Source organism: Pseudopipra pipra, chromosome 4 (genome assembly GCF_036250125.1).
Source record: "Pseudopipra pipra isolate bDixPip1 chromosome 4, bDixPip1.hap1, whole genome shotgun sequence".
Classification (NCBI taxonomy): Eukaryota; Metazoa; Chordata; class Aves; order Passeriformes; family Pipridae; genus Pseudopipra; species Pseudopipra pipra.
The window spans coordinates 2,710,444-2,731,437 of record NC_087552.1 but is presented as its reverse complement, the minus strand read 5'-3'; the positions used below and the strand labels follow the sequence as shown (position 1 = coordinate 2,731,437).

Here is a 20,994-nt window from a genome sequence, read left to right as displayed (position 1 = left end):
CATGTGGTGGGCTGGGGTCACAAACAAAAGAATGAAACCTGTCTTGAGATTTATAGTTCTTGAGAATCCTCACAAACTCAGAACACTGCCAAATTCCTTGAAAGTGTAACTGTTAAAACCAAGGTAAAGAAAATAAAAACAAGATAAGAGAAAGGACAAGAATAGAACAAAACCTTAACTTGATAAAAATATACTTTGGTAACGAGGAGGGGCAATATGACACCCCAAGTAGATATTAACTTGTTAGTATGGGGAAGGGGGGTTTGTTTTTATTTTGTCTCCCACAGGACCCTGCTGTCTTCCAGCATTTTTGATGAAACCTTATCATGAGCAGCAAGAATTCTGGACAGAGATCAGTGAATGCTGAGCAGCACCAGACCAACCCGAATATCACATGGAAGAAAATATATCCTAAATATAATTCATTGTGTCTACTAACTTCTACTAACTGGTGTAATGACTCAGTTATTGTGTACATGTCTCTTGTGTGTCTTATTGTCCACCCCTGATGTTGTGATTCGTGTAATGAACAATGCCTTTCCGGTGATCCTTATTTGTCATTTGTGGTTCTCAGTGAGCCTGGCCAGGGGCTGGGAGGATACAGCTACCACAGCCATGACTACTCCTGCATTAGCCTATTCAGTGCAGGCCATGGATCTTGAATAACAAAATGGATTGGTTATTCTTTTTCACATAGGAGGTCTCGTGTCCCGACGGATCCCTGGATCCACTATTCCAGAGATAAGAAGGTCTATATTTCTTAGATGAGTTGCACCAACAATCTGTATGCTTTGTTTTGTATTACTGGTAAGCAACAATCAGAATTGGAACAGTATTCCTGAACTGTGTGCTGCTAAATTGTTATGACAGCAGGGTTAAAGGTAAAAGCTAGAGACAAACCCTGGCTTCAGCATGTGAAGGAAATATGTGATGCTGTGTGCAGAGTGTCTGCAATTGTGCTTGGTTTTGCCTCCTGGGATGAGGCAGATGTGTCACTAAGGGGGGAAAGAAGACAATGGAAAACTATACAACTTGTAACATCCCGAGGCCTAATGGTCACTACTGTATAGAACGATCCATTTCTGTGCTGTTCATGTCACACCAGTGATGTTTGTGAAGATCAGGCAGAATGGTGTGGTTTGGGGATTCTAAATCAGACACTGTTTTGCAGTGCTCATATTTTTATGTGTTTTATCCCAGTAGTATTACAGCAGGTGGCAAAAATTATTTGGAATCAACAAATGACAAAAACCTTTTGATTTACGAGTCTACACAAGAATGTATGTGATTGTGAAATAACCATGTGTGAGGTGCTGGGCCTCGCAGAAGAAAAGCCTTATGTTGAAAAGCTGGTTGGCAAGACTGCAAATGAAGGACTGATGTTCGTGGACCTCCCTATGGGCTCTGGCTCCCATCATGCTTACAATTTTATTGTGATGAACTAGTAACATTCTAGTTAAGTGCAGAAATGATTTCATACTCAAGTACTATCACTCCATGAGGTGGAGGGGGATTGACTCCAGTCAGGGGTGAACTGAGGCAGGACAGTTTGCCCCCAATGAGGCCTGGAAGAGTAGAGTGCAAGTTTTCTGTGAGAGCCGTTGGTGAGACCAGGATGTTTACTGGTGTTGCACCAAACTCCAGATATACATTGCCTGTGATGGCTTCTAATGGGCCCATAAATGTGTGACTGGCAGTCAACCACTTCATACCATAAAAGATGAATCCGAATTATAAAAATTATGAAGTTTCTGAAATGCCAAGTGCTGTTGTACTAGACTTTATATTTTGCAGAAATTCCTGAGATTCGTCACGTAGTCCGGGCCCACACAATCAGACACAGCTGTTCATCGGTCCAAACTTGGAAACTAGGTCTGCCAACCGGGAAAAGATTATCTCAAGTACTGTTGACTTCAAGTAAATGACCACTGTAACCCACTTGGATCTCCTCAATGGGGATGGACATGAATATATTATTGTCTGTACTTTTGCTGTTACTCAGTTCTTATGTTTTGACATTTTTGGAGATGACACTTCATCAATACGCTGTTTGAGTCACTTACCTGTGTCATGGTCCAACCACAGACCACACGGTGGAATGTAGCTCTGTGAATTTATGCTGATACTTTTGGTCTGTGTTTGGCCCCAGACACCTGTAGTACTTTATACTCTCCCTGCCAAGGTCACTGATAAAACAGTGAATTCGTCCTTGCAGGGAGAAATTCTGTATAAACTATTTTAATTGGTGCTCTACTATTGGTTCATTGTCTGCCAAGGGCATTTGAAGGAGAAATCCAAGAGGAGGGGAGGAAGGCTTGACCCCCGACTCAATCAGAAAAGACCCCCAAAGTGTACTGCGCGTGCGTTAAGGGACTGCCGAAGTTCTCACGCACGTGCTGAAGGAATGGACTCACATAACCAAGAGGGTGGGACTGAAAACCTCTGCCTGGGCAGTGATGACCACTCCTGCCTAGGCTGAGGTCACTCACTGAATTGTATAAAAGCAGACAGTGCTCTCTTGGAAGGGAGCTCGCTTCACACCAAGGACAATGTTGCCTTTGGCAGGGACACCTGCCAGGTTGTGAACTTACTGACTCTCCAAGGATGCAGCTTCTGCTATGGGCAATTATCAGTATGTTGGGTCAGTAAGATAACTTTATGGGCAAAAGCTGAGTAACTGGGGAGGTCATGCTGGGGCCTTCTTTCTCTCCTCCTTCCTCCCTTTTGGGTTTGTTTTGTTGGCCACCTCTTGGTAATAAATATCAGTTTTGCTGAGCTTGCAACGCTGTCATGGTTTTCAAGCTTCATTACGTTCGAACCTCTCCCTAATACAGTGTGGTACCAGCAGTACTTACAGCTTCTGCCTCGTTACACCAGCACTGGAATTCCTGCATATTGCACGTGGTTTCTGTGTTAATTACACAGAAAAATATATGAAAGCCTACTAATCCTCCTTGTTGGGAGGTACAGAGTGCAGCACACACAGCAGGAGTGAACAGTTTTAATTAGAGGGCAGCGTATCCGGACCAAGTGCTGGAGTTCTCTCTCCTGCATATGGGAGAATTAGAAGTCTAAATGAAGAGGTCAGAAGGCAAAGAGGCTAAAAAGAATGACTTGGGAAATAAGAACACTATGAAAACATAAAGGGGAAAATAAATTAAGGGGGTGTGGGTTTTTTTAGTGGTGCCAGTTGTTATTTTACTTTAATAAAAGAATCAGAGGGAAAAAGCAGCCCATTATTTGGAGGGCAGCCTTTCCCACAGCAGCCCCTGTACTGAGCCCTGTTGTAGGTACTCTTTGAGTCACCTGACACACTCTAAATTCCACTTTTTTTCCGAGATCCCAGAGGCCCTCCATTCTAGAGGTGGCACATTTGGCCACATAAACAGCACAGGCAGAAGAGCCTGTTTCTAATAAATGTCAAGGTGAGTTGTCAAGATAGGAAGCAGTTTCTGCATCAGTAGAACTGTGCCTTCTCTGCTCTAACTTAACTAATAAACCCAGTTTCCAAAGATGCCTTCTTAGCTTTCGCTTAGAACAGGCAAAGCAAGCTGTTTATTCCTGAACCTTTATCTGCCAAGAAATTTTAATTCCCCACTAAAAGCCATATGGTTTGCTTTCTTTCCTTCCCTCTTGATATCTTTCCCTCTCGGAACATCGCAATAAAGTCCCTTTGTCTCACACAGCGAAAGACCTGCCTCATATTGTTCTTGATGTTCTCTCCCATCCCCATCTCTCTTTATTGCCTGCATGCTACATGAACACCATTCTTCCAGTACATCCTTAGTAAACACACAACCTGCTACCTCTTTTCCATCTCACCAACTTCACAGATCTTTCATGCCATTTTTTCATGCTGCTCTGGGCTAGCTTTGCCTTTTTTTATAAGCTTTTAATGTTACTACTTCATTTTCCACTACATCTGTTTCAGCTTTTGCCTGTACATGGTTTGTTTCTCCACCTGTTAGTAACACTAACTGTAACAGACCAAAGGTCAAATAAGGGCAGAGCAGAACCAAAACTACAGCCTAGACTTTAGGATTTTGGGATTGCTTCAGCTTTGCAAAGCTCTACAGAAATGCCTATAGCTAACCCTTCTAGCCACAGAGGGAGGGAGAAAAGACTGCATGGCAGATGGGGATTAGTTAAAAATATTCTCATCCTAAGGAATGAGTGAGACATAAAAACCTTTTGTGTCTGTTATTTTGAAGTAAAATTGTTCTTTACCTTTTCTAAAGATTCCTCTTCATAGCCCCTGCCAGACTTCTCCATCTGCTCATCAGTTGACTCCACTATCACAAGACTAGTTCTCCTTGGAGAGGGGTCATCCTGGTGGAGCTGGGCATCCTCGGGCTCCTGGATGATGGGAGAGTCACCTCTCTGTGCAGAGGACGGGGGCTGTGGGGATGTTTTTTCTGTCTCTCCCTTGGCTGTGCTTCCTGCTTTCCCAGTTACCGGTGCCGTAGACTGCTCTGTTCCTGGAGCTGTGACCCTGTGAATCACAGGTCCAAGAAGTTAGCACCATGCAGTGCTTCCCAAGTGCCATAAATGGAACACTACGCAGTGAATAAATATTGCTGCGTCACCTGTCCCCTAGAAACAACTGGTACTCCTTGACAAGAACTACACATTAATCTGGTTGGGCATCCCTCTCACCTTCCCAAGCCAATCTCCAAATGAATATACAAACCTTGCACCCACTTCTGCAAAACTTGGCACTTGTAAAATATTTCAGCGAGCTTCACTGTCACCTGTGCCCTCACAACTCTACATATTACCTACTATTATTTTAGGGAAAAATTGGATCGCTAAAGATGGATGAGGAGCAACTACTACATTAATTGCAATCTACAAAGCTGCAGGGGAGGAGAGACCAACTTTTATGTAGAATTCCAGAGCCTTACCAAACAGAAACTTCGTAGACAATCTGGTGTTGATTGTATTTCTATTTTCACGGTTGGACACTGCTATGATTGCACTGCTGTTGCAAGTTATTGAAACCTATTATTACATACATTACTATGCAACATATATATATGAAGGAAGCACATCTAATTCAAACATATGTATGTGCAATATTGTTGTATAATTCCTCTTAAAACATCTTCTTTACAAGCTATTTAAAACTAGCCCAATTTTCCTCCAATTTTTGGACCTGCACTGCAGTGATATTCTCCTGCCATCACTCCTCTTGTGTACTATTGGCAATAGTGTCTCACGTGTCTTCTCTATTCCTCAAAAGCATTCATTTCTTCAGGCAAACCCTTACGAAGCATTGGTATTTTTACCTATTGGTGCAACAAAAGTCTTCTACCTTAGATGCTCTTTTCTGTCTCCTACTGTCTCTGTCCTGGCTGTAAAGCACATCCCGAGCACCAGAGACCATCTGCTGGACTCAAATGCCCTTTGACTGTTTGGAGCTGCATCTCCACATCAAAGCTAATCACTGATCAGCTTGATCAACCCAGTGGAGAGGTCTCAGCATGGTCACAGGATTAGGGATGGTGTGGATAAATAAACGTGATCCATTTCAAGTTCCTTTTCAAACCACACCAACCCCACTGAGAGCCCTACAGAAGAATTCAGGGTTAATTCCACTAAGTTTAACAGCACTTCCCATGTAACACACAAAAACTTATACACAGTTTGGAAAAAAAACAACCCCACCTCTACATTAACCCTCTTTTCTTCCATATGCACTACACTTGGTTATTGCTTTGTGTTCACAGCGACCAACTGACTTTCTGTCCTGAGCCTTAAGGCTTCCTTCACATGGATTGAAAAATCAAGCCTGGACACAACTGGAGGAAAATTAAACAGCATTCCTGTGTTTCAAAGAGAACTGTAAAAATCCTCTCATTACACAAAGAAGAGGGAATCTGTTCCACCCAGGTTTCACCCTGGTCTCTTGACACTTACGAATATTCATGTTGTGAAGCAGATGGTTTTCCTGGCACGTCTTGGGGTTTCCCTGAGAATTCGGTTTCTACTTGTTCCTTATGTGCTTGCCTCAGGAGCTCAGCCATGGATACCTCTGCCTCGCTCCTGGGAGTACTGTCCTGAAAAGGAGAATAACTGGCAGACACTTCTTCCTCGGAGACGAGAGGAGGGTGTTCGGTTGGCTCACTGTCTTTAGATATTCTGTGGTGTTCCTGCTTGTGTCTTGAGCTGTACACTTCTTCTTGCAGTGCAGAAAACCCTTCAACAACACACAGAGGAGAAATGGCATTACGAGAAGGCAGGAACTCCCTCTTGTGCTCCATGTGCATTCCAAATCCCTGCATGGAACACATTACCTGCAACTCTTAAACATCTTGAGTGGGATGGGACATAACCTCTCTAAGTAGCTGAAGTAACAATGGAGTACCCCTACTATTGCCAAATTTGGACAGTAACAGACAAAATAAAGTTGATCCAGAAATTTAGCTAAATTAATTAATCTTGAAACCCTCAAGAAGATTCACAAAAAAATTTGATGCAAGAACTAGCTCATTTATGTGCCTCAAAGCATAACAAACACACCCACTCACCCCCAACCCCTAATCTCAAAGCAATATTGAATGAAGCACATAGAAGACTCACTTCTGCACTCACATAATTTGGAAGTGCTTCTTCAGTTTACAATCAATGACCTAATCCACCGAACTTTTAAACTTAAGAAACGGAATCACGCCCTAGCAGAATAACAATACCCTGGATGCTTGAATCCAAAGGTTTTGTCAAAGCACAGAAACGTTTTCCTTTTACAAATCTCTATCAAATCCTAATAGAACCTTCTGAATTGTCATGAAAGTACTTGTACGAGCCACAGAACCCCAATAAACTGGGCAAAGGTCTCTGAGCACATTATTTGCTTGCTAAGAACCAGTTAAAGCACAGATCTTATTCCTGGTCAGACAGTGACCCGTGTGATGCCAGGCTTGCATTCATTCATCCAGACTACCCGTGCTTTCAAAATGGGATTCTAGTGCTCAAACATTTCCAAACAGAAGCTTCTGCCAACTGGCTGAGCAGCCAACTACCTTCGCTGTGGTCCAGTCCTATGGACTGTTCCATCTCCGTGTAGGTGCGGGTGCCGTGGACCTGCGTGGAGTCGATGCCGCTGGTCTCCATGAGGTGAACGATATCCATCCGGTTGATTTTCGTGAGACATTGGGTAAGATTTGTATCTGTGGCATCAGAACAACACCGTGGAGCTCAGTTAAGAATTAAACAGGGTCTCTCCTTTCTGTTTTCCACGTGAAAGGCATACGTGGGAAACTGACTGATACAATACCATATATAAATTACAGATGCATTTGGAAGCATTGCTATGTAAAATCCAAAAAGAACCGAATGGCTGCTATAAAAATTGATTTTTCCTTTAACAATTTTGCCACGTTATACAGATAATACTAGAAATAACACTCCGTAAGTATAATTCATTCTTTCCATAGGCAAAATATTGCCCAAATTTCCTCTTTGTGATTACAACACAATCAAGTAGCGAATAGGAGGCAGTCAGATGCCAAATGGAAACGAACCTGTTGCGTGTTTCCCATCCCTTTCAAGCCAGTACTTGAGGAGTGCGTGGCTCTGGTCTTGAAGTGAATTGGGATTTTCGATTCGGATCTGGTGAATTTGCTCTTCTGTGAAATCCAGTTCTCTTGCTAGCTCTGAAAAAGAAATCCATCTCTGTAAAGGGGTCATCTAGTACTGCCTTGGACTCGTTTCATTTACAGAAAAGTACATGTCTATGAGTTACAGCTGAATCCCAAAATCTGAAAAAACAGGAAACTGATGTCTTTCCGGTGAACAAAAACCAACCACTATTTCACCCTCCACAGTAACATTTGACAAAGTAATCTTTAATAAAAGCAATCTTTACCATAATATAAAAAAAGGACTATTTATGGAGGTCTCTTAACCTGCCCTCCCTATAACGCCATAGAATATTAATGTCTATCTTGACAAGCATCCCCTTTTTTCTAGTTTTGTTTTCAGAGCTGTATATTAAATTTTTAGTGTATTCCTAATCTGTTACATTGCACAGGTCCAAGTCCTACTGATTTCAGGATAAATCCACGTTGGGATGAGTGACCCATGCTCCCAGTTACTCTATGGATCGAAGCACAGGACAGGAAAGGAAGAGGTGAGTAACATAAGCAAAAAAAGTATCAGTGATGTTTTGCATGTACTCTGAAGGCACTTCTGAAAACAGTATAGAACACAATCTACACTATCAAGGAACTAAAATGTTTTCCCTGGTATACAGCTATTCCTTAACTCCTATAGAGCATGGCTTATTTTCAGGAGCCTGACAGTGCTCTAGTGAGAGATATAAAAAAAGTGCAGACCTGACATAATTTTTTACATCAATTTTTTTTGTCAGACTGCACAGTTTGACACAGCTCAGAGATTTCTGCACAGCTGCTTCTCTTTTTAAGAGCCTTAGAGCTAGTTTTCAGTGATATCTGCAGGTCATTCCATGTTCCTTTCACTTGTCCCCAGTCCCGTTTGCTGCCTCAGGTCTATTAAACCCACAGTCCTAAAGTGATTGGTAAAGAATAAGTTCCTCGTTACCCACTTTAGGAATCTGCAGTAACCCAATGACAGTAAGCTAATGAAATATTTCTATAAAACATTTTTTAGATAATCAGGAAAAGAAACAAGAAAAGAGTGCAGACCATCGTTTTTCTCCGGAGCAGAGGACGTGCATTTTACCTGTCCAGCTGAATCCAAGATGATCAGCGATGTGGGCCAGTCTTTCCTCTGTCCTTTCCTGATCATCCTGCTGATCTAAAGGTCAAAGAGAGCTACAAGTTGCCTTTTACAAGTTAAAACCAGTTTCAACGGGTGATACAGTCCAAGAAGGGAAGAAGGTGCTGTTTTTTCTAACTGCTGTGTCTAAATGCGAACAGGCTGCATAACTAAAGCGAGGATTGTAAATCCCCAGGTTAAAAAATAAAACCAAAAAGCTTGTGTTTTTTTTTTTTTAAGAAGCACAGGACTATCTATATTTTCCATTTGAAAATCAGGCTTTCCAGTGAAAGTTTAAGCCAGGACTGAAGCGCCTACTGTGACTATCTGGGCCAAGCACTTTATTCTAAAACTTCATTCTGACATTAAATTGAAGACTTTATCTAGGTTGAGAGCCATAATTTTCCATGCCTCCTTAGTAAATGCCAGGGTTGAAGAATTCATTGGGACTGGTGCTTCTGATTACGTTCTTTCTGTAGCAGGGAAAGTTCTGTTCAAACAGCCCATATGGCACTTTGGAATATGGTCTGTATTTGAGACACTGTTCATTTAAGTGTCTTTGACTCTTCAGACTAGGGAGTGAAACAAAGTACTCACAACGAAGGCAAGGAAAAATCAGGTGGTCATTCGTCAGTCTTCGTTTATTCAGCTAAGGGTCAGACTGACGGCTCCTCCCATCCCCACAGCTAATTTGAGGATGGCAGAGTTTGAGTTTTGATTTTCCCTGAGCGCACACACAGACTGTGATACCTCAGAACCAGGACATTGCTTAGGGTTCACGATACATGCACGTGTCATTTCAGCTCCTGCATTTCCACTGTGGCGGCTCGGCAGGAGTACACAAGTAGGCGAGAGGAAAACCGAACCCCAGAAAACTTGTACTAAAATTACCGGTGACTCAGAGCTTTCTTGAGATACAGATTATCAAAAAAAGGAACATGAAAAGCTGAATTCTTTAAAACTTCTGCAGATCTCTTTGTGTAACAACTCGAAAGAATATTAATTTGCCCGTCTCGCTTGCAATCGATGCCCAAATATTTTATTATTAGTAAAAGTTAATAGTTAGTAACAGAGCCAGGGAAAGTCAAAAGTCAAAACGTGCATGACCTAAGCAATAGCTTTAATGGCGAAACAATACATATTTCTAGAAGTGTTTTTGTTTCTTAAGGCAACACTTCCCACAAGCACTTATGGTTTGCAATCTTGAGATCGGTTCACAGACAAGAACACGGACACAACACAAAAAAAAACCAAACACGGCTCACAGGGGAAAAAAAAAAAACAAACGCACAACTAACCACCAAAAGCTGAAAAGAAAATGCCACACGTGTTACACCCATACACAAACACGCACACACACACGCGCACACACACACCCCAAAGGAAACGGAAAACAAAAAAGTTTAATTCATGACATGCGTCGCACAGGGAATCCCAGTCGTTGGCAAATACCTTCAGCATGGTCATGGACATTTTCGTCAGGGATACGTTCAATCTGAGTCTCTACAGACTCATCCCAAATGGGTCTGGTGTCAAAGATGTCTTCAGGAACTGACTGCTGAGTCTCACTGGATGGCACATTTTCAATAACTGAAACTTCTAGGGCGCTACTGCTTTCATCATCTGAAACTAATTCTTGTTCTCTCTCTGACTGTGTGAGTCTTTCCACTAATTTAGAAGCTTCATCACTAATTTCTTCAAAGAACTCTATGGAGTTTTTGTAAAGATCAAAAAAATGGTCCTTACTTTCTTTTGTGGGACTAAAAGCACCGCGGGAGCCTGTAGTGCTTCTGTTTTTAACTGGCAACCGCGATGAAAATACCTTCGATCTTGCTGTTGCTGCCTCATCTGAGTCTAGCTCAAACTTCATCTCACTCTCCCTCTCTCTGGTCTCTGCTTCCACCTCAGCATAACTCCTAGCTTTGACTGAACGCTTAGCCTTTGGGTCCACGGGACTACTCGCGTCAGATTCCGATTTACTCCGGTTATCTTGTTTGGTAGGTACGGCGCTCGTCACGTCGAGAGCTTTGGGGGACTCCAGCTTGCGGGTAGACGTGTCCGCGTAGGTGTACTGTGGTTCGGCTTTTTGGGAAGCGGATTTGACGGGAATTTTAGACTTTGGTTTTGCTTGCTCGTCTTTTCCTTCACACTGCGAACTGTCCAGGAAGTCGTCCGGGGAAAGGCTCTCGTTTTCCGACTGTTGCGAGGATTGCGATGCTGCGGCAGCTGTTCGGACGGGGATTTTGGATTTGCTTTCACAAGAAGGCACGCTCTCCATTAGAGCAGTGGGGATTTCAATCACAGATCGCTGTTCCTCTGGGGAAGAGTCCGGGGACTCCTCGCCCTGTTCGGAACTAACTGATCTGGTGACTTTGGAAAAATCTAATTCATCTTCTACCGCACACTGCTCAGGAGAGATGGGGCAAGGCACCTGACTGCTATCAACCGTGTCAGTCTCCGTTCTGGAGAGGGGCTCAGCTTCAGAGGCAGCAGTTTCTTTCTTTGGTGATTTTGAAGAAGCTGAAATACCCATTTTAATTGGAATTCTGGATTTAAGATCTGCTTTTGAGGTGCCTGTGCTGACACCTTCACCTGTGATTTCTTCTGATTTATCACTAGACTCGGGTGACGGGGGTGAATATTTCACTGTGTCTTTTTCTGGTGTATCTGACTCCTCTGATTCTGCAGGTGCAAATGGGTTCAACGAGCCCTCCAGCTTCGAAGATTCCTCCTCTGCTGCTTCTTTCACTTCTTCAGATAATGAAACTTCTTCCTGAGGCTCCTGCCCACCCTGGAAGAAGTGAAAGCTTTCATCTGGGTAGGTCCTTTTGGTCATGTCAATGGCTCCACTTCTAGTCATCTCAAACAACTTGCCTTCCTGAAAAAGAAAAGGGTTTTGTTCACTGAGTGGCGTCCCTTCTTCAGTGGGTGTCCTGGCCGGTGTCGTGTCAGGGGTTGTGCCTTGCGATCGCCTGTCTACCATCAACCCGAATATCTTTTGTTCCTCTTCTTTCACCCGAGCTTCAAAAGCTTCATCGTCTTCACGTATTTCGCTCCACATGTCAGAATCCACATCGGTTCTAGTGATGACAACGTGACCCATCAATGTCTCAGTTTCATCTCTTATATCCTCAAGGGCAGAGTCAGCTAATTGTGTGGCATCTGAGGACAAAGACCCTTGTGACACGGTCTGAAATCCATCCTCTGGTTTGGGCTCTATTTCCATATACACTTCCTCTGAAGAACAATACTCACTGCCTGTGTCTCTGCTAAGTAAAGCTTCACCCGTCTGAACTTTCCCTTCTGCAACAGAATAGGTTTCCCTAGAGTGCAGACTTCTACCAGATCCTACCTCACTTTCAGAGTCAATAAAGAAATGTCCAGAAGACACGTTTTCATAAGGGCTCACTATATATGGAGCACTACTGTCAGTGGCATCTGCTACACAACTATCAAGTTCCACTGTTTCAGTGGTAAGGGATGGATACTCTGGTAATGGTTCCTCAGCAGGACTATCTCTTTGAGATGTTTCGAAACCTGTATCTGCTTTTCCCAAATCCCTTCCCAAAGCAGAATGGTCAGTGGTATCATCTTCAGCCAGTTTGCCATCTCGTGGTACAGAGTACTGGGTGGTACCATGCCCACAAGAAAGGCCCCCTGCCCTCTCTGACACAGCTCCTGTAGAAATGAGATCTCTGTGTAATGCTGCCGCGGGTCTGACATCCTTTTCGGTAGCCTCGTATTGCTCGAGTGTTAACGAAGACTCAGCGTGAACTTCTTTCTGAGGACTGTCACCAACGGAGTGACAGAGAGCACCCCCAGGTCGAGTGACTGTCTCACAGTCACCTGTACTGCCACAACATTTAGATTCAGCGCAACCATCAGAATGACAAGTGCCTGATTCTCCCGTGGAAACCTCACAGCTGCGCCCAAGGATAAGCGGTTCCTCTTTGTCACCTTTGCCTTCTGTTTTAACTGCACCTATCCCGACAGAGCATTGCTGGGAATCAATGGGTTGGAAACCTGCTTCGTCGGGGCTGGAGCTGGAGTCCATACTGGACGGTAAAGGTGAGGGTGGCTGCACTCGGATCACAGGCTCCATTAAGAGGCCTGAGTCGGCTTCTTTTTTGAGCCGGGTTAATTCTGGCTCGCTTTCCGAAGAGGAAGAGCTTTTCCTAGATTCAGCTGCAGGTGTAACTACTGTAGGTACATCTTTTTCTACTACAGCTGTTGGCTCTGCTGTTTCGGTTTCACATGGAGCTTCTGAGCTGGCAACTACACAAGATTCATCTTGCTTACGATTCTTTTTGTAACCTCTCTTCTGCTTTGCTTCTTGTTCCAATTCATCAAACATTTTGATTTTGGTCACCATTTTAAACATCTCCTCTTCAGGGGTGAATCTCTTCTTCGGTTCGCTTTCCGAGTCATCCTCTGGCTCTTCGTTGACTTCAGGGATCGTGGCCGACTTTGGTATGTTTGACAGTGACTGCAAGTCTGCCGTTTTAGGTGTGATTTCGTAGCTAATTTCTTCTGAACTGGGAGTCTCGGGTGAAACGGGACTTTTCCCCGAACTCTCCATGAGGGATGTTTGCTCTAGACTGTCATCATCGGCACTTCCCTCGGGGTCACGGAGAATCCTGGAACGCACCGATGCCAGCTCTGGGCAGCCTTCTCCTTTGCTAAGAACAGGCTGCAGAGGACCCTGCCCCAAAATACAAGCCTTCACTGTTGGTTCTACGGGGCTGCTTTCAAGGGAATCACGGCAGGGAGACTCTTTCATAGGACTGGGCTCCAAAGAGTCGGGTGTTTTGTGTGATGAGTTATCTTCTAGCACTGGGCTTGCTTCCAGGGAGTCTTTATGACTTATAGTCAAAGAGTCATCTGCAACTGGGCTAAAGCCTTCACTATCATGGCTAGCAAGTGAAAGTTCCAATTTCTGGGGACTTCTAACTGCAACGCGGCGTTCACAGGTTATATCTTTTTCTTTCTCTAAAGCAGTGTCATGTGTTTCAGAAGACTTAGTGAAATGTGCAGTGGTTCTGGATTCTTTATCCCTGCTAATATCTTTCATAATGGAAGCTGAGCTACTTTCTTTAAGTTTATCAGCCTCTTCTTCAGAGGCTGTAGGTACACGCTCTTCTGATAAATGGTCAGAATGAGACTTACTAGTCTCAGTAACAGCATCTAGCTGTCTCTCAGTAATACCTTTTTCATCTTCCTTTGAGGAGACTTCCTTCGGAGAGCACGTTTCAGCTGTTGTGTGTGCTCTAGCCGCTCCTTTAGCTTCCTCAGTTGGTCCATCGGTTTTCTTTGGTGAGAATGAAAGGCTTTCTGGGCTCGTTTCTGGAGTCTCTGCAAGACCCTCATGCTTGTAACTTTCCTCAGAGCTGATCTGAGGGGTTCCGTCAAGTAGACTGCCTGGAGAGTCAGCCACACCTTCGTGTTTAAGGCTCTCTGAGCTCCCATCAAAAGCACCGCTTTGCAGAGAAAGAGCGGGAAGGAATCCATCTTTCCCATCCTCTGTGGGAAAAGCAACACCAAAAGGACTGGTCAGTACTTGCTCCAAGTTAAGTTCTCCCTCCTCTGTCACCGAGAGGTGTCGGAACTGTTGGTATTTGTCATTATCCTCCAGTTCTTCTTTAATGACGTCAGAAAAGTCTGTTGAGGTTTTCCTGTCAGGGCTGATCTGGAAGTCAGGATCTCCTTGGTCATCAGAAGGCCTGCCCTTCCCAGATGCCATTTCTTTCGCACTTGCATCAACTGCTACAGGAGGGAGAGGCTCCACTGGCTTCCTGCTGCTCTGCTCTTTCGCCTGGTCTTTACCACCAGCTTTCTTGGTGGTTTCGGTGGTAGAAATTTGCGTTTTGCCTTTTTTGGGTTGCGGTTCTTTCTCTGCTTTTGACACCGGGCTCGGCTTGTCCTTCTGTTTGTCTGTCTTGAGGCTTGTGACTCGCCTCGTTTCGCTCTGCGAAGGAGTTGTTTTCCTCCGAGTTGTTTCCTTCTCGGGGGCCTGTTGCTTCTGTTTGACAGACTTGTGCTCAAACAGGCCAGATATGTTCTTGGATGGGTCTTGCCCCGACTGGAAGGCTTTCATCAGCTCACGAACTGACATGGTCTCTTCAAGTCTCTCAGTCTTAGAAGAAGGCGAGACGGGCGGTTGGGCTTTGTGTGCTACCGGTTTCTTGACTTGTGCTGGTTTCTTAGGTGCTTTCTCAGCAGGGGTTTCTTTTGCTTGAACTCTGACGGGTAGTTTGGACCGGACTTTTTGCTCGTCTTCCACTCGTTTCTGAAGAGCTTTCACTTTATCTTTTATGGAGCCAATGGGAGTGTCCTCTATAACAGGGGACACGGCTTTAGCCTCTGGAGCAGCTGTCACCTTTAGGCCAGGTTCCCCGCCCTGTGACTCATCTGCAGTGAGCTTTGGTAGTCTCAGCTTTTCTCCGCTGCTCTGCGCCTTGCCTTCCTTGGGCTTTGGCTTCTCCTTTAGTTTTGTCCTGACAGGTTTTTTAACTTCTGAGGCCGCTTTCTGTTGCTCCTTTCCAGTTTTTGGAGACTCTTTTCCTCCTTTTTCAGAATCCCTGCTTATTACTACAGCTTCAACCTTCTCTTCTACTAAGCCCTCTTGCAAGGCTCGTGGCTGTACCTCAGGAAGAGAAACGTGTGTTTTTAAATCCTCTACCTTTCCTGCCGTGCCTGGCTTCCCCTTTTTTACTGTCCCTTTGTCTACCCTGACATCTACACCGGCTGGCTCCGTGACTTCTGAGGGAGCATTTCTTCTGGCCTCTTCGATTTCCTCATCGCTGACAATGATCCATTCTTCTTCTACAGGCTCTTGTTTGGAAAGGGACTTCTGCAAAACATGTTCTTCTCTGGTATAGGATCCTCCTCTCAGAATTTCATTTACTTTTTCTAAGTCCTCTTTCACTCTTTCCACTATTTCGAAAGGCTCTCCTGGCTCTTCCTCAGCAGGTTTTCCAAGATCTTTCACTTTAATGGAGCCTGATTTATCAGAAGGGTCAGTTGTCAGGATGGCAGTCATTTTGATCAAATCTTGTTTCATCTCAGAAACTTCAGACAACAGGTCTGGACTGGCTAGTACAGGGACTTCATTAACCAGATGGCTTTTCAGGATAGATGTTTCTGTAGACTCTGTCTCGTCATCTTTGATGCGAATGAAAAACATTGAAAGTAAAGTGGAAATCAAAAATAGAGATTGGAAAATGTAATCAGGACTGAAAATGACAGTCTTTGGTTGCAGTGGTGGGAAAGTCAACAAAATGGGCCGGGAATGATGGATCCACAAGATCTGAGGGTACAAGAGCAAAGCAAAGCTAACGGGGGAGGAAAAAAAAAAAACTGAAAAGGAAAATGGCAGGAAATAACTTGCTTCACTTTATCGCTAGAGCACAACCACACATACAGTATCAAAGCTGGAACAAACCAAATCAGGACACCACTAAAAAGAAACCAAAACAACAACAACAACGAAATTTCAAACCAAAACCAGAAGAAACACAGTGAAGTTACACAAAGAGAGGCATCTCAAGATTGTTCAGATGTTACAGATCAATGTTCAAATAAAAAGAAAAAACAAGAAAAAAGGGGGAAAGCATTAGAACTGATTGAAAGTCGATTTCCTCTAAGAGAAAGCCAGTGTTAGCAAACTGTCAGAGTAACATCGGGTTAACGGTTTTGTTTTTCTTAATGACCAAAATAAAAGGTGAAAAGTAATTCTGCAGTGATCTAAAATATGACCAAATACGTAGAGATCTGAATCAGCTGCAAACCGGCATTTCATCTAAGGGGATTTCACACCTACACAATGAAAACAAACAGTCTTTTGTTTTAAGAGGCATGGTCCTTTCCTTGGAACATCCTCATTGACAACTAATGAACTGACTGAGGAAAGAGAAGACAGAGAAGAAAAGGAGAGAGAATAGGAAAAAACTGTGAATCAACTTAGAAGTGATTTCAGAGTTTTAAAAAATGTAATGTATGGCAACCCAAAATCAGAGACAGTCACACTAGACACATACGTACAATTCATGTAAGGCAAGTTATTTCCATGCAAAGCAAAGGTGTTGCAAATGCTGCTGGGGATGTTGTAGCTTCGGTTAAAAAAGAAGAGCTCTAAAAATTAATCATATAAAAATTAAAGGTACATGAGAATCCTGTAAAACATACTGTGGTGAAATATTTGCCTAATCTGGCAATCAAGATACAGGAAGCTGGCTGCAGCAAATTCCCATTATGCCACAGCTGCCTGCTGGGAATGTTTCTTTCAGCAAGGACTCGTAGGAAACGGATATTGAACAGAATGAAACGGTGGAGGACTGAAGCAAGTTACGAACAGAACACAATGCTTAGGAATTACAACTGGACATTATTTCCCTTTAAAGGTAGCACGTCACATGGAACTGCACATTTCAGCCCTCCAGACTTAAAGCCAAAGCGTTAATGCAAATAAGGAGAACCTAAGCAATACATAAGTAGCTGTATTTATCTGTAAAAAACAGCTGTTTTGCTACACTGTTCTCCTAGGTGTAGCGAATGCTAAAAGTCTGTGGTGTACATTAATTACAACCAGGTCAGTGAGGGGCATTATGGTGCTGAAAATGTGGCCTTTTTGTGCCACTGTTTCGGTGTGAACTGTCCAGCACACACCGAAATGCTGGTCAGTAGCTTCACAGACGTGTAATATATGTATTTTCATAAATATCAAATGCATGACTGTCCCACTGGCCAAAGAAGCAAGTTAATTAGCTGGAAGCAAAGCGGCTCCTGTGGGAAATAAAGGGCTTCTCTGTGGCCTGGGGAGCTGGTGGTGAGGAAGCAGCAGTGGAACAATGCAAGATGTGGTACTTTAACTGGAAACAAAACAGATGTCATTCTTTCCCTAAACAGATCCAAGAAATGGCTCAACTGGAAGCAGCTCTCGTTAGAGACTCTCTTTAGTCCGTGTAGGTATTTGTTTGATTTGCATTTTCTCCCAAGGAGACCTCAGTGACCCCCTCGCCCTCAGTTTCTAACAGTAACAGCCTGATTCTGGAGGGACAAGGGGTACACGCGCTGTGCCAAGCTTTAATGTCATATTTCCAGCCATATTTCACCACAGTACAGGGCAGGGAGGGCGGGGAGGGTTAAACAGCCTGGTTACTTTGGACAGTATCGCTTTTGGGCACGCTTGTATTCCAGGAGATCCATGGAATACACGGGAGCCTTCACTAAGTTTGCATTAAAAGTGATACTGTCGTCTGTCTCGAGTATGAGGCAAGGATGGGTGTGGACAAGTGGAGAAAACAAAAAAAATGGAGGGATGAGCATCCATACAAGCAAAATAGCAATAGCAGGATCACTAGGGATGTCAAAGGAAAGTAAATGCTTAGATGAACGGTTTTAAATTGTTAATTTATACGTTAAAATGTATTAAATTGGATAGCTGCTTCGATAACAAATTGTTTTCTATTAAAGTATTGATGTTATTAGCAACAGCAGTTAAAAACTTAGCTCTCTTTCATGCTTATGTTTACTCTTAAACCATCTTTCATACGAACTGCATTATAACACTTTCAAGGCAAAAAAAAGAAAATCTTACTTTTTTCTGACGTCATGTCAACCTGGAAGGGGAAAAAAGCAGGAAATTCAGAAGTTCAAATCGAATTATACATGGAAGTGAAGTTAAATCCACTAGATGTATGGAGACACACAGATTCAGGGACTTACATGGAACCAAGAATGTATTTACAGTAACAGCAAAAGCATGGTTTTATTTCCTTAGTGAAAGAAAATATAAACCTTGCCAAAAAAACACATGAAACAAAATGCACTGTCAGACTATGAAAATTCAAGAGGCAAATTTTTGAGGTTGCCTTGTGATCTGAGTTTACTTCAGTTCTGCCAGCATTTGTCCACACAAGCACACGTTGGGTAAATTTGGCCATGCAAAAGTACCCAAATTTAGAAGTAGCATTAAACACTCAGTCTGCTGTACAAACTCGTGGTGGGGGTAGGATGACCGTGGGGAATGGAAATCAGCTGTGCAGTACTGCAAGTACAAAATATCGTGTGTGTTAAGGCCCCCAAGTTTTTTTGTGAGTATTGAAAACGTTGTAGTTGTTTGAAAATATTCTTGATAAAGATAAATGCAATATACTGGCTCAGTTATGATGTGAGTAAATCTTTGCTTTTCCATAAACTGACAACAAACAGAAGTAAATCACTGCCCACACGTGCATGTCTGTACATGCCTTGCAGTGCTTAGGCTCACAAAATTAAATTTTACACTCAGCAGTGTGTGTTATGGATCCATAATAGCCTGAATTCCTCTGATGCACAGGTCCCCCTACATGGTAACCTGGGATCCTTTAATTTCCCTTACTTTATGTTCTTCCAGATCAGCATTATGTCAGCATACTAATAAGAATTATTAAGATAAAAAATAATAAAGTCAACCAAAAATAATTTAAAATGGGAGGTGGTTTTAGCCACCAACAGGCTTGTCTTTTTGTGCTTTAGTTTCTTACACTCAAATAGAAGTCATATTTACCACAGGAGTGGTAAATACCTCTATAATGATAATAGGAAACTGCAATCCATGCCACAGAACTGCTGAACTCTGTCCTGCATCCATGGAAAAGATGTCCATCCGCTTTGGGGAGCTGGCTGCCTATTCTCCCTCTTCTTTCCAACACCTGAACATCATCAAAATGTGGGGATGCTTTTCTAATGTTACCCATTGAGACCTTAAGGAACATCCACAACTGCCAGAACAGGGCTGGGAGCACAGAGGGGAGTTGGTGCCATTTAGTTTATGCTGAAGATGAAAATTCTAAACCTTATACTCCAGGCAAACTTATTTGTGACTTCTGAGTTAACACTGACTTGGTGCTGGATGTTATAAACGCAGAAGATTTCTAATTTTGACACGGGGCAAGTTAAACTCTGTACATTGTAAAAGTGAGCCTGTACAAGAGCCTTGAATTGCACTCCTCCTTTCTGTGTTTGAAGCACTGAGCTAAGGATGAATGTGCCTGTTTTACTACAGATTTCATCTCCCAAGTTGTGTCTGCTAGTTGTGTTTGAGTGGTGTGAGTAGGCACGAACATGCTGATTTAGCAACATTACCTCTTCTGGTTCTTGATCTGAATCTGATTCCTTTCAGTTCCAAATTGCCATGTGAAAAGAGAAGGGGAAAACAGCAGGTAAAATGTAATTTTTTTAGGAGAGAGTAGGAAAAAGTAACTTCTGACAACATTTAACAGAAAAGACGAAAATGCAGAACGTTTCTGCAATTGATTTCTTATGCCAAAAAGCAGCAAAACTGAACTGTCAGTTTAGAACACAAAGGGCTACAGAACTGAGTAAAATACAAACAGAAAAGTTGCTTCTGGGTGTTAGACTTCTAGTGATCCTTATTTGTACCAAAACTGTAAATATATACATGCTTTTTCCCTATAAATTAGCATGAATAAATACTTAAAACAGTTAAGAACATTACCCATTGAAAGTTAAAATATGTTGAGATGTGCTGTTTTAAAAGCACACAAAAATGCTATAATAAGGATTATACTTTATTCCTCTTTAGAATCCCTGACCACGAAACTTGAACTGTGTTTTGCCCTCCTCCTCCTCCTTTCTTGTTTGTATTATAATGCTGATGACTAGAGATCAGTGTAATTTCACAGTACCTTTGTGTAAATGGGTAAAGTGATGTTTAAATTACATATGGCTTGGTGAACGAGGCCCCTTGTAGATTTTGGCTCCTTCATGAAAGATAATCGTCCACAAGGCTCTTGAGTGGTATCTCGAACCTGCCAGAGCAAAAATACATCTTTTTAAATTGAACAGTCTAGGGACAAAATCGGGTTACAGTTGGGAATTTAGTTAAATTGATTTTTTTTCTTTGTTTGCAAAAAATATGGTGAAACAATAACTTGAAATATCCAAAAAAGGAGTCATTAACATTACCTTAACAAATAGAGGAAGTCTATTCTCTTTGAAGGCAAAAAAGCTGAATATATGATGTTGCCCACTCTTTGTGAGAGGCACCAAATTGCCAAAGCAGTCAACATAGATGGGTTTTCCTTCTAATACCTGTTGGAAAGGGAAAAAGCAGCAAAGCAGCAATTAATCACAGTGATTAGGTGGTTAGGATTTCTTCTTACAGAAGAAATCACAGGCAGAGAAGTATTTTCTTCAGCAATCAAATCCAAAGTCAAAGGCAGTGTTTCTCAGTAGATTTCTATTTATTTCAGG

At 42.8% G+C, this 20,994-nt stretch overlaps 1 protein-coding gene across 50 annotated transcripts in view; it reads right to left on the bottom strand.

Annotated features, from left to right (window-relative positions):
* ANK2 (ankyrin 2) overlaps positions 1-20,994 on the bottom strand; it is a 281,285-nt gene that overhangs the window by 15,194 nt on the left and 245,097 nt on the right. For 25 of the 50 annotated variants that reach the window (XM_064653777.1, XM_064653782.1, XM_064653771.1 and 22 more), the window contains 10 exons: positions 20,707-20,832; positions 20,427-20,549; positions 19,864-19,893; positions 18,335-18,356; positions 10,192-15,900; positions 8,704-8,778; positions 7,524-7,655; positions 7,023-7,169; positions 5,920-6,199; positions 4,228-4,492 (listed from right to left, as the gene is read on the bottom strand). In XM_064653777.1, the coding sequence (XP_064509847.1) occupies positions 4,228-4,492; positions 5,920-6,199; positions 7,023-7,169; positions 7,524-7,655; positions 8,704-8,778; positions 10,192-15,900; positions 18,335-18,356; positions 19,864-19,893; positions 20,427-20,549; positions 20,707-20,832 (6,909 nt within the window). The remainder of the gene's footprint in view (positions 1-4,227; positions 4,493-5,919; positions 6,200-7,022; positions 7,170-7,523; positions 7,656-8,703; positions 8,779-10,191; positions 15,901-18,334; positions 18,357-19,863; positions 19,894-20,426; positions 20,550-20,706; positions 20,833-20,994) is intronic. The other 25 variants (XM_064653820.1, XM_064653802.1, XM_064653796.1 and 22 more) reach the window with 2 other exon arrangements.